This window comes from Sarcophilus harrisii, chromosome 5 (assembly GCF_902635505.1).
Source record: "Sarcophilus harrisii chromosome 5, mSarHar1.11, whole genome shotgun sequence".
Lineage (NCBI taxonomy): Eukaryota > Metazoa > Chordata > Mammalia > Dasyuromorphia > Dasyuridae > Sarcophilus > Sarcophilus harrisii.
The window spans coordinates 163,919,027-163,932,441 of record NC_045430.1 but is presented as its reverse complement, the minus strand read 5'-3'; the positions used below and the strand labels follow the sequence as shown (position 1 = coordinate 163,932,441).

The window sequence follows — 13,415 nt, the reverse complement described above, 5'->3', positions numbered from 1 at the left end:
ACACTTTCCCTTTAACATTTATTTTAATTTTTTTCAACCAGGAAATATATCATGGTCAACGGGCCAGATTTTGCCTCAATCACCATGGGATTTTATAAGGAAAAATAAAACTGACCATATAACTGTGTTTTTGTCAGGTAAAGGCTTTTCCCACAAATCAAATGGTTGAAAAATGTTTCTTACATGAATGTTTTTGCAACAATTTGTTAATAATTCAAAAAGCATTCATTAATTGCCAATTATGTACCAAAAACTTGCTGGAAATACAAATACAAAAGTAAGATAGTTTCTGCCCTCAGGGAGCTTATTATACTTCCTGATTAAAATCTTTCTTATAAAGATTTTAATATAAGTTTTTATATTATATCTGAGATGTGTTGGATATATCTGACATGCAGAAAGGGGAAATCTGAGATACTTACTTTAAAGAAAGGAAAAAGGAAAAACCTGCAGTCCTGAGACCTGACATGATGTTTTACCTTTTGGTATCAAAATACAGGAAAACCTCTTTTATTTGGCCAATAAGATCTAGTAAAGAATGAATCATAAAACATATTTTTAGAAAGAGAAGAAGGAAGGAAGGAGGCAGGGAAAGTTAAGACAGTCATCTAATATTCTGGCTATGTATTATTTCCCAAAGGGCCTCAAGAAGGCTGCCTCAGCAGTGTGACTTATGCATCCATGATCCCTCTGCAGATGCTACAGAACTACCTCCGACTGGTAAGTATGGTCAGCAATATCATGTACATAGTTCATGTACTTAGCTTTTGCTGTACTATTATTATGTTAAGAGGCACCTTGGCAAAATAAAAAGCATCATGGAGATCATCAGAAAACTTGGTATTAATTCCAGGACCAACATTTAATAGCTGTATGATCCAAGGCAAGTTATTTCATGTTTCAGAGTCTCTTTCCTCGTCTGTAAAAAGGAATACTAAGACATGTATGGCCTACGTCACTAGGTTATTTTAAGGGACTTGTTTAATAAACTTTAAAGTGTTGCAAAAATGTAAGTTATTATTTTCATACAGTTAGTACATAGTCAATCATGTTCCATACCTTGTACTAAGCTTTGGGATACAAATAAAGGCAAAAGGCAGACCCCGTTTCACACTCTAATAGAAGAGATAACATAAAAGCTGTGTACAAATAAGTTACAGATAGGAAAAATTGCAAGTAATCAACAGAAGCAAAGCAGAAGAATTAAGAGGAATCAGGAAAGGCTTGCTTTATAATGCCACTCTACCTCCACATAAAATGTCCAGAAAGAATGAAAACCACCTTTTAAAAAGTAACTTGTCAAATAATGATTATTGTTGTTCAGTCATTTTCAGTTGTATCTGACTTTTCATGATCCCCTTTGGAGTTTTCTTGACCCATAAACTGTACTGATTTGCCATTTCCTTCTTTAGCTAATTTTACAGATGAGAAAACTGAGGCAGCAGGTGTAAGTGCCTTGTACAGCTAGTGTCTGAAGCCAGATTTGATTTAGAGGAGATGAGTCTTCCTGACTCTAAGCCCGGTACTTTATGCACTATGGCACCACCCAAGTACTTCAAAAAGTACAACATTAGCTACAATAATTGTCAAATTTTTAATTGACAATTCTGTTTTGCCCCAGGATATTGTTAGCAGTGCTATAACTACCTATGACAAATGCAATTGAGGTGGTAGAGAGATAGGAGATGGCAAAAACGGTGAGAGAATCTTCCATTATGTAGCTAGTAATATTTGTTATCTTGAAATTCCAAAATTCAAAGACATAAGTTTCCAAGGTAGAAACTCCCTTTCCATGTTACCACTTCACAGTTTTGCCTGCATGGTTGCTTAATGAATTGTAAGCTTCTTGAAAGTATGTATCATTCAGTATTTGTCTTTTTATCTCAAAGACTTAGAATAGTGCCTTGCATGGATAAATACTTAATAAATGCTTGTGGGATGAAATTGGATTCTCAGAAACAGAGATGTGGCTTCAGTTTTTTGAGATGTAAGGCATTCTGTTTGTTTATTTCCTAAGCTCTAGCTGTTCCAATTTCTAATTGAGTAATTTTACATGAATCCATTATATTTTTGTGTCTGTGTGTAGATTTCAAATAATGAATAAATTAGTTCTTTAAATGGAATTTCAGACATGTTTGGAATGAAATTACTAACTGAAACATGAGACTTAATTTAGAGTTATCTCACTTTTATTGGCTTTATAAAATCCATTTTCTGTTATTATTTTTCAAGCTTACTTGGTCATCAAAACTTCACCTAAATCTGCCTCTTGAATAGCAAAAGTTTTAAGAGAAGAGTTTTTGTTAGGAAAAAAAATCTGTACTGCTGAAACATTATGAACATGAAATCCAAAATAGTTGTAAATGTGTTATGTTCTCTAATAACATTTGTTCAAAAGAAAGCCATTGATTGTAGGGGAAGAGAAAAAACAAAACCAAAGAGAGCATAGTGTTGGTGTCAACCTATTTCTTTTATTCCAGAAGCCATTTGGTTCATAAAACCAATTGAAATGTGATCATATTTATGAATAGACTCTAAAGATAACCATGTAAAAGTAACCAGTACAGATCGTGACAATGAATCTAACAATTCCATGCAGAATAAACAGAAAATACATGCAGCATTACAGACCTGTAAACATGATGGGTCAGTGAAACAACAGCAATTCAGCTTTTTTTGACATGATCATTTGCAAAGAGATGCAAATCAATTTGGGGATGCAATTAAGGAATCCCAATGCTTAAATCATAAGATTTCCCCCTGCTGTCAGCATGAACTTTTGGTATTCTGTATGCCCAGTATATCAGCCTTTTGGAAGTAATGTGATAATTATGGATCTGTTCCCTGGTCAGGACCATTTTTGTTGTGGGAAAGTAATTGCCTACAAGTAATTAGAAGGCTTGAAGTCAGAGCTTGAACACTCTCCAACATACATACATATATGTTTGATAAGAGAGAAGACACTGATCTGTACAACAGTTATACTCAGTTGAAGAAATGTCCAATAATAGTTTATGTGACTGAGTGAGTATTCTGGAAGTGTACACCCTTTATGTAGTAAACACAAAAGACTTGCTGTTCCTCAATGACCCTTTTATTGAAAATCCGAATTGAATGTTGCCAGCCAGCCATGCCAGCCAATGTACAATCTGAGAACAAATGAGGTGTTGAAATTGAAGACATCTTATCTCGGAGATTGGTGCCTTGCTGTTATATCATTCTAGCATCAATCTTCAGACCCTGAAAGCAATGTGACAGGATGATGATAATGATTGGAACACTCTTGTTTTCTGTACTGAGACACCCTCATCAATTCAGATAAAGGGGAACCAAAATAAACTAAGCAATATATTTGTAAACCTCAGAGCCAAGCTATTTAGCAAGTCCTGGAAATCTCTCCCTGATTTCACTTGCTTGACATTATTTTTACTTGACATTACTTTATACATGTAGGACACCAAAATAGAATTTCTTAACATTAATTTGGTATTAATTCAATAAACATTTGTCCAGCACCTGAAGAGGACATTGGCCTGAACCAGGACTCATCTTTTATTCTTAGAAATAGGGTAGAGAGGAAAAAATGAGGCAGGCTTTATTTTCTTTCTGTTCTCATCCATAACTAAAGACTGTAATGGATTTGTATAGATATAAATAGATATAGATATAAAATAGATAGATAGTGGAGCAGCTAGATGATGCAGTGGATAGAGTACTAACCCTGGAGTCAGGAGGACCTGAATTCAAAAGCAACCTCAGACACTTAATGCTTAATATTTACTAGCTGTGGGATCCTGGGCAAGTCACTTAACCCCAATTGCCGTACAAAAGAAATCAAAATAGATAGATACCTGTATATATAAAACACAAAATGTTTCATTTAATATATATATATATGTTTTCTACCAATGTAACATTTTCATAGATGGTCTTTCCTTAATTTCTCAACAGGTTGAGCAATATCATAATGTTATTTTTCATGGCCCAGAAGGAAGCTTGCAAGACTACATAACACATCAGATTGCACTGTGCATAAAGGTACTGACAGTTCACATACTGCCATCTTCTTTTAGAGATTAAAAGGTATATAGGTTTAGTGAAATTTGATTTGTTGGGTTTTTTGTTTGTTTTTTAACATAGCAAAAACAAACAGCTGCAGGATTCACCTGTGAAATAGTGAGAGCTGAAGTGGATGCTGATTTCTCCAAGCATCAGCTCATAGAATTATTCATCAGTAGTGGTAAGACCATTTTAATAGATTTCAATGTTTTGGAGTTGTTTTTTTTTTAATGACTGTTTAGGAAAAAAAACTTTTGTAGCCCCCAGCAGATTTTTATAACATTTTTATCTATTCAGAGGCTCTTGAGATGAAGATAACTGTATCAAGTAAGCTCTTAAGAAAAATGACAGACCAGATCTATGTAAATATAATTTTGTTTACTAGTTAAAAGTCTATTTTCCTTTTCTTTATCTTAGGCCTTATGAAATCTTGCTGATTAATCTTGTTCAGGTTAGATGGTATGTTTTCCTATGGAATTTCCATTCTATTGAAATAAGTTACATTTTTTTTTTATCTTATTTGATTGAATAATGCTAAAACATATGTAGAGCAAGTAGGTGAACTCCATTTTGAGGCTGAAAAACTAAGACTGCAGTGGATTGGGGATTTCTTCAGAGTTATTGTTATTAAGTTATTATATAGAGTTATTTTATATATATATATATATATATATATATATATATATAATTAATATAGTTAAGTAACCAAGTTAGAATTCAAACCCACACCTTCTACTTCTAAACCAGTCCTTTTCCCCCTGCATATTATTGCTTCTTAAGTCTAATCACTCTGATACAGTACAATACTTATTATTACATTTGGCTTCAGAAATAGGTTGTTTATTTGAAAATTGAACTTGGATTCCTTTCTATGAAGAAAAATGCTTCATTTATTCTCTTGTTAGATGTTTAATTCTTTTTATTTAGCAGCTGCAATTCTTAGATAATTAAAGTATTTGCAAAGCTATCAGAACAGACACTTTTAATACTACCACCTAACGATTTTATAGATGAGAGAGTTTTTGGAGGTGTGAGAGTATTATGATATAGAGTGTAACCAAAACCTTTCTGATATCTTCTGGAATACATATGCCAAATATATTCCCTTCATTCTGACTGACATATTACCTTATGTAATCTTTTTGTCTTAAAAGATTCTTAGTAAATAAGATCTAACATTATCCCAGAAATTTCTTAAGATCTCCCATTAATTATTTAGCCCCAGCTTCCTACCCTAATATGACTGTAGACAGTTCTTTTCCTGTAAATTATCCCCCTTTCCCAAACTCAAATTGCAAATGCCAAAGTTTAGATAAATGTATCAATCAGCAAACAATACAAAGCACTTATGTGCTAAATATTGTGCTAAGTGCTGGGGATATTAAGAAAATGCAAAAGTAATACCATATATATTTTTAAAATAGCATTTTATTTTTTTTCCAATTACATATAAAGACAGTTTTTAACACATTTTTTAAAAAAAGATTTTGATTTCCAAATTTTCTCCCTTCATCTTCCATAGCATGTTAAGCAATTTGAAATAGATTCTATATGTGCAAGCATATAAAACATATAACCATATTAGTCTCATTAAAAAAGAAGAAACAAGCTTCCCCCTGCCCAAATCATGAAAAAGATACAGTGAAAATAGTATAATTCTACCAGCATTCCATCACTTTTTTCTTTTGAAGTGGATAGAATTTTCCATTGTGAGTCCTTTGGAATTGTCTTAGATCATTGTATTGATGAGAAGAGCATGCTTTTTAGTTGATCATCATACAACGTTGCTGTAACTATTTCATTATTATTATCCTGGTTCTATTCATTTTATTTTGCATTAATTCATGTAAGTCTTTTTCAGGCTTTTCTGAAATCATCCGCTCATTATTTCTTATAGCACAATACTATTCCATCACATCTATATACCATAGCTTGATCCAACCATTCCCCAATTAATGGATACACCCTCAATTTCCATTTCTTCCCCACCACAAAAAAAACTGCTATAAATGTGTTTGTACAGGTGGGTCCTTTTCTCCTTTTTTATGATCTCTTTGGGATACAGACCTAGTAGTGGTATTGCTAGATCAAAGAGTTTGCACAGTTTGATTGCAACAATGCCATAAATAATACAAAAACAGAAATAAATATTGAAATAATTTAGCACATATAAGAAAGTCATAACCAGAGTCACTTTTGTGCCTTGGAAAATAGGCAAAAGAAGTTGTTGACTAGAATTCTCTCACCATTATCATTACTGACTCCTCCCAGACATTGGAACCACAATCAAATAATTCATTCTCTTTAAATTATAGTTAATTTGTGTCCTCTCAAAATGCTGTTATACTCAGTTTTGCTTAGAATTGTCAGCTAACTACACATCTCTCCTAAAAATATGACACTTAAATTTGTTTGGGTCTGAATAGACGTTAATATGTTTGGCTTCACTTCAGAAATTCTCAGAATATCTTTTTTATAAAAATGTCTTCTTTCTCTAAAGAATAAAAATTAACACAGTTCAGTTTTCATCAGAAATGAAAAAAAAAATCCCTTACATTCACTTTCTTCAAAATGCCTTTCAGACTCTTTCAAGGATGACAGTAAACTTTCCAATTGCCCAATAGATTTGTTCTCCAATGTTAGTTGATTGTCAGTCTCTCACAAACCTTTTCTCTGAGAAAGTTAACTGTTCAAGTCTTTCACATACTCTTTCTTCATGACAATCAACTGTCTAGGTTTCTAGAGGAATAAGTTTAGTTTCTTTTCTTTCTCAATGACTCCCAAAGATCTCCCCAAAGATGACAAATAATTGTCAGTTCCTAGATTCCACTTTTTTTTAAATTACAGCAAAAAAAAAAAAATCCAATATTTCCGTGACAAGAGTTAATCGGGGTTATACTATCACTTGATATGGCTGATGGTACAATAAGAGAGCAAAATTTTAAGTTTCAATTTTTTTAATGTTTTAATTTCTATATAGGAAACATGTTATTTTATATTTCTGATACTTTTAAAGGAAAATACATAATATTATATGTCTAGTATATTTTAAGTAAATGATGAGTAAATTGCAGTCTGAGTTGTAAAGGACTTCAGATGACCTCTAATATAACTAAGATCTGAATAAGAATCCCAAACTCTAATATACATAATAAATGTCCATCCAAACTTTGCTCAAAGAACTCCACTGAGGAATAGTCTACTCTGTTTGGATTAGTAGGGGGGTAGTGTATTTTGTTTTGTTTTTTCTTAAACTTGCCTCTTTGAAACATTCACCTATTATTCTAATTCTGCTATCTGAGCCAAATACTGCAAACTAATGATTCCTCATTCATAGTCCTTCCAATATTTTAAGATGCTATCTTTTGTTCATCTAAGTCTCCTATTCCTTAGTTGAATATTACTAATTAATTCAAACAATTTTCCTCCATGTGATTTCAAGGTCCTTCAACATCCTGATTACCCTACTCTAGATACCTTTCAATTTATGTACCTTTTCCAAAATGAATTTGAATCTAAAAACTCTCCTTGGGTTTCAACTTCATACAAGACTTTGTCTTCCATCCTTGTGTATATCCCATCACAGCTAATTCCTCACTAATTATTGCTAATGCCAGTTAGAAATAATCATCTGTACATAATATATGTTAACTTCACCTGGAAGTTCAAAAAGTCCAAGCCAACTTAGCAGAAAAAAGCAAACACCCCATTTCAAATGAGACCTTTGTTTTCCAAATACAATTAAATTTGATTATCTTTTGATTACCACTGAACCAATACTCTTAAGCAAAATTTGTCCGTTGATAAGTCTTTTCCATGATCTCGCGACTCTTTCTGTCACTTTTATACTTGCCATCCCTTATTTAGTATTCAGCTTTATTGCATATCTCTCACTCCAATTTCTACCAAATTGGGCCTTCCTTAACCTTTTCTAGTAATTCAGCAGCTTGAGCAAAAACAATGCTATATTTTTTCTTTTTAAATAATATTTTGGGTTTTTTTCAGTTACATGTAAAGACAATTTTTAACATTCATTTAAAAAAATTTTTTAAGTTCTAATTTTTCCTCTCCTTTTTTCATCTCTCCCCTCCCCAAGGTGGTAAGCAATTTGATATAGTTTATAGATATGCAATCATGTAAAACATATTTTCATATTAATCATGTTCTGAAAGAAGAAACAGACCAATAAAAAAAAACATGAAAAAAGTAAAGTGAAAAATAGTATATTTTGACCTTGTATTCTTACTATCCAGTCTAGGATATGTAGTTGCATGGGAATGGCCACTGACGAATGAAAAAAAAAAAAAAAAAAACACTTCAGATAAACAATTTTCAATCAGATCATAAATCTAGAATGCAAAGGAAACTTAGCAATATGATTTATATACATGGAAATTGAGGCCCAAAGAGTAATTTTCCCAAAGTAAGACAGTAAAAAGCTGAGGCAGAATTCACACTTAGTTTTTCTGACTCAGAATTTGAGTGCTTTTTCTTCTGCATCATACTTCTCCTCTGGACAGAAAGAACAATCTTAAGTTGTTTCTCTAAAACAAATTGTCTTTTTAATACTCCTATTGTTTGGATGACTTTATATGGCTACTAATCATAGTACTTTGTAATTAGTTTAAGATTCAAATTGCAGAAGCCCCAAAGGTAATTGGAGGAAAGTATTGTGGGATCAGCCTGAAATATATGACCAATAATAGTTACTGTATAAGTAGTGACATAAAAGATAGAATCCAAGAAATTTATGATTGGGAAAGGAAGTTAACTATGTTTTGAGAATGGTCAATAATAAATAGACTGCCCTGCCCAATAATAAATAGACTAGTATACCAATAATGGTATACTAGTATCTATATATTAAAAGTTTTAGAGGAAGACCTCAAATATATTAAGAAGATCACATGGTTGAGATGATAGAATACAAAAATATGTTGTAAAATGCCCTGCTGGAAGGAGTACTTATTTTGATTGAATTGTTTGTTTGTTTGTTTTGTTTTGTTTTGTATTCCCAGCACCTAGTTTAGTGGTTGGCCCATATTAGGCATTTAATAAGTGCTTGTTGAATGATGAGATCATGGATCCATTCTACTATTAAACTATAGAAAGAGTTTAAAGCCTGTAATGTTCTTTCCAGCTTTCTAGCTATGATTCTATGAACTTAAGAACAATTGTAAAGTAAAACAAAATAACATGCAAATGAATTTAATTGTCTTTCTTTGGGACAGAATTAATTGGAGAGAGTTTGCTGGGACACTTGACTAATAAGCTGGGTTTTAAAGGATTCAATGGACAATATTAGTCAAGAGAGTGGAAGAGAGTACTTTCCAGAAAAAGAATCAGCTGATGATATTCTGGAGAGAGTAAGCCTGACTAAGTAGAGGAATCCTGTGGAAAGATAATGAGAAATAAATACTGGAGAAATCTGGGAGGAACAATCATAAGAACATAGAGTAAGAGTTGGAGAAGTCCTTAGAACCTATCTAGTTCACCTCCTCATTCTACAAATAAATAACTAAGACCCAAAGAGGTTGTTCTTTCCCCAAGGTCAGGGAACTAATTAAGTAGTAGAGCTGGGCTTCTGGTTCCAAATTCAATGTTCTTTTCAATGAATCATGCAGCCTCTCATGGAAAAACTGATGGAAGCCTTATGGTTTATGGAGACCTACATGGATTTGATTAAGTGATTTTTTTTTTTTAGGAGGAGAGTAACATAATGAAAAAAAATTCCCAATCTATGACTTTATGATTGATGCAGTAAAATTATATATTTTACATACAAGGAAAAGATATGTTTGTTATGGGCCAGAACTCTGAACTTGAAACAAGGATGCTTACAAGGTACTAAGTGGAATTGATGAGACAATGGTTATCTAGTTTAGCATGGTTCAGTATGATTGATATAATCTTACAACAAATAATGGTTTCCTAGTAATATAATGATTGGTTTATACTCAGGGTGGAGCATATAGGCAGGAACTAAGAGACACAAAGGATAAGCGCACTAGAAACTCTCAGAGCCAAGGAGACAGAAATTCATTTCACCTTTAGGCTCCCAATAGCTGGCCTGGCCTCCTGCACTTCCCCTACTAAGACCAAGGCCGGTCTGAAAGGCTCTCCGGAAAGCTGCCCAGTCCCAGGAAGGAGATAATAAAGAATTTGGACTTTAACACCTGGCTACTCTTGTGAATACTGAACTGAAAGGAAGGCTGCTCCCAGAGACCTCCAGGACAACCGAACCAGAGAATGTTACATAAGTTAGTTTCTATTAATAATAATAGAGATCTTTTTTAAATTGATCCTTAAGATTGTGAAGGACTTTACATATAGCATCTGAATTTCATAGCAATCTTATGTTGTAGATGCTACTATTATCTCCTTTTTGCCTAAAGAGAAACTGAGGTTAAAGAGATTAAATAACTTGTTCAGAATCATATAACTGATAAATGTTAAAGATGTGATTTGAACTCTCATGTTTCATGACTCCATGTTCAAGTTTTATCTGCTGTGCTACTTATATTTATTTCAGTAATATAACAAGTGTCAAACCACCATTCTTTTTTTCCATCTATAAAGGAAACTTCAGCAAGCTAGCCCTTTGTGCATTAAAGTTAACTGCAGAGCAAAGAAAGTTTCACAGAAACCGAGAGTGATGAAACCACAGCCTGGAATTTTAGGGGCTATAAATTTTAATTGAGGCTCTAGCACAGACTTGATGAGATTCTCAGTATACCTTCCTTTACCTTCTTACGCTGAAGGAAAAAGAGAATAAATTAGGAAAATACCTCCAAGGGCTATGTGATACAGGAATGGATCATTGACTCCCTTGCTTTATTAAGTGAACCACAAGAGTAGTTGTCAGGGACCCATTGCTATTAGGGGTCCCACCGTGAAGCAATAATGAAGAATGCAAAATGGCAGCAGGAAAATTGAAAGAAAAAAAAGGCAAGAAAACAAATGCTAAAGGCTGGAGTTTTGAGAGTATTGCAAGTCAATTAAATTTGAGGGACTCTTCAGAGGAAGCCGAGTTCAAAACCAATAAGAGAATTAGAATTGCCTTATCCTCCTTCAATCCTATTGAGCACAGGCTTAAAGTGTAAGAAAGCAACATGCTAAAGAATAATGTCAGTCTAGTAATAAAATAAAATTTCTTAAGACTGTACAAAGAAAATAAAATAATAGGTACGATTAACATAGCACTTTAAAGTTGGCAAACTGTCATTAATGTTGTTTCCTTTCATCTTCACAACTCTATGAAGTAGATGTTATTATTATCTCTATTATTATGTATTATTAGCCCCATTTTACAAATAAAGAAGGTGAAGTTAAATGATTTGCTCAGGGCCAATAGCTAGTTAGTATCTGAACTTTATTCTGAAAAGGGGGACTCTAGGTTTCCTAATCCATTCTGGATTATAACAGAGACAGAAAAACCTCAATGAGTTGTCCCATTTTGATTTCTTTTAGTATTATGTTAAATGATCAAATCCTTTAATAAACAAGATCCCAACTAATTTTCAAACACTCAACAACCATTTATTGTGTGTCTTAATCCATTCTGGATAATAACAGAGACGGAAAAATCTCAATGAGTTGCCCCATTTTAATTTCTTTTAGTATTATGGTAAATGATCAAATCCTTTGGTAAACCAGATTCCAATTAATTTTCAAACATTCAACAAGCATTTATTGTGTGTCTGTTCTGAGCTTAATATTGGGGCTACAAAGACAGTAGACAGTTCCTATCCTCAAGGAGCTTACATTCTACTAGGGAAGGAAATATGTATGATATATGATATTATGTATCATGTAGATATATGGTAATTTAGCTTACAATTTACTAGGGAAGAAAATATGTATGATATGATATGATATCATGTATCATATAGATACATGAAAATTTAGGATGGAGGGAATCCATCCTCTTGGATAGATGAGAAAAGGACTTATGTGGAATGGTGGCATTTGAGCAGGATCTTAAGGGGAAAAGAATAATCCTGGTGTAGTTTTCCTAAAAATCTGTACTACTTACAGTGCTTAGCACAGTACCTGGCACATAGTTATTGTTTAATTAATTGGCTAACTGTTTGCTTGAAGTCAGTTCATTTGGCTGCATATCTTGATTTGTGGAGGTGCCTTCCTGTCATTCTGTGGTCATCTAACTAAACATTCCCTTCTACTAATTAAGTGCTGGTTTGTGTTCAGGAAAATGCCTGTCTCCTCGTAGGTACTTAATAAATGCTAGTTGACTTGATTGATCTTAAATTTTACTTTCTCATCAGATGTATTTATTGGAAGGAGATGGTATACAAGACGGTGAAGCACTGAGAATGGACCAGAAATCTTTTTCATTTTAGTTTTAAATTGCACTTCAAAAAAAAAAAAGAGCTTGTCCCATCTCACTTAGCATGGTAAAGCTCAACAGTAGTTGGAATTGTGAATACGGATGGTTATATTTGAAACCTATTTGTAAAACATCTGGCCTTTAGTTTTTATCTAAAGATCTAAAGAGAGGGCCTTAGGCATGAAAGGAGGGGAGAGGAAGGGAAGAAGTAAGGAAGGAAGAAAGAGAAGAAGAGAGTAGGAGAAAATTAGGAGGAGGGAAGCAGCTAGTAACAGTATTTCAGGAATTCAGTTCAACAAATATTTTATCTATTATGTTCAGTATACTAAGGACACAGACAAAAATGACACTCTTCTTTCCCTCGAGGATCTTAATTTTAATGGGCATAGGATTAAATTTTATACATAAATTTGAAGGTTATGTATGTATCTAAGGAGTATGGCAAGTACAGCATGAAATTGATAAACTCCCAGCTGAGCCTTGGACATAGACAAGGATTGACAGGTATATGAGAAAGGGAGTACATTCCAGGTATGGGAGACAGCTTATAGGAATGCAAATATCCTGGGAGCCTAGCATTTGAAATGAGAAACCCTTGAGGCTTGTCTGCCTGCTTTACTGGGTAAGAAAAGGAAATATACACTTCTTTTAAAAAATCTAAAACAAATGGAGTAAAAAATTGAGAAAATGAGAAGAAAAAGCTAAAAATGGAAAAGCTAAACTTTAAGAAAATGTAAAATGAATTTAGCACTTAATGAGATTCAGTTTTTTAATACCACTGGTTTCTCACATTGCTATTGTCTGGAGATAATCATATAGCTCTGTCATTTTGAGTAAGATGCTAGCATGAGAGATTCAAATTTCTACCCAAGTCTAAGTAAGGAACTGGGTTAGTAAAACAGATTTGTTTTTTGGTAAAAATTCAAATGCAAAAGTGAATGATAATTTTTAAAAATCAAATATAACAGTAAATGATAGAGAGCAGCTAAGTGGCTGAAGGAATAGAATG

At 33.1% G+C, this 13,415-nt stretch overlaps 1 protein-coding gene across 3 annotated transcripts in view; it reads left to right on the top strand.

The window, feature by feature from the left end:
• Nucleotides 1-13,415, top strand: part of CTTNBP2 (cortactin binding protein 2) — a 176,261-nt gene that overhangs the window by 119,240 nt on the left and 43,606 nt on the right. For all 3 annotated transcript variants that reach the window (XM_031938869.1, XM_003771544.3, XM_031938870.1), the window contains 4 exons: nt 42-137; nt 641-720; nt 3,952-4,038; nt 4,141-4,240. In XM_031938869.1, coding sequence (XP_031794729.1) covers nt 42-137; nt 641-720; nt 3,952-4,038; nt 4,141-4,240 — 363 coding nt within the window. The remainder of the gene's footprint in view (nt 1-41; nt 138-640; nt 721-3,951; nt 4,039-4,140; nt 4,241-13,415) is intronic.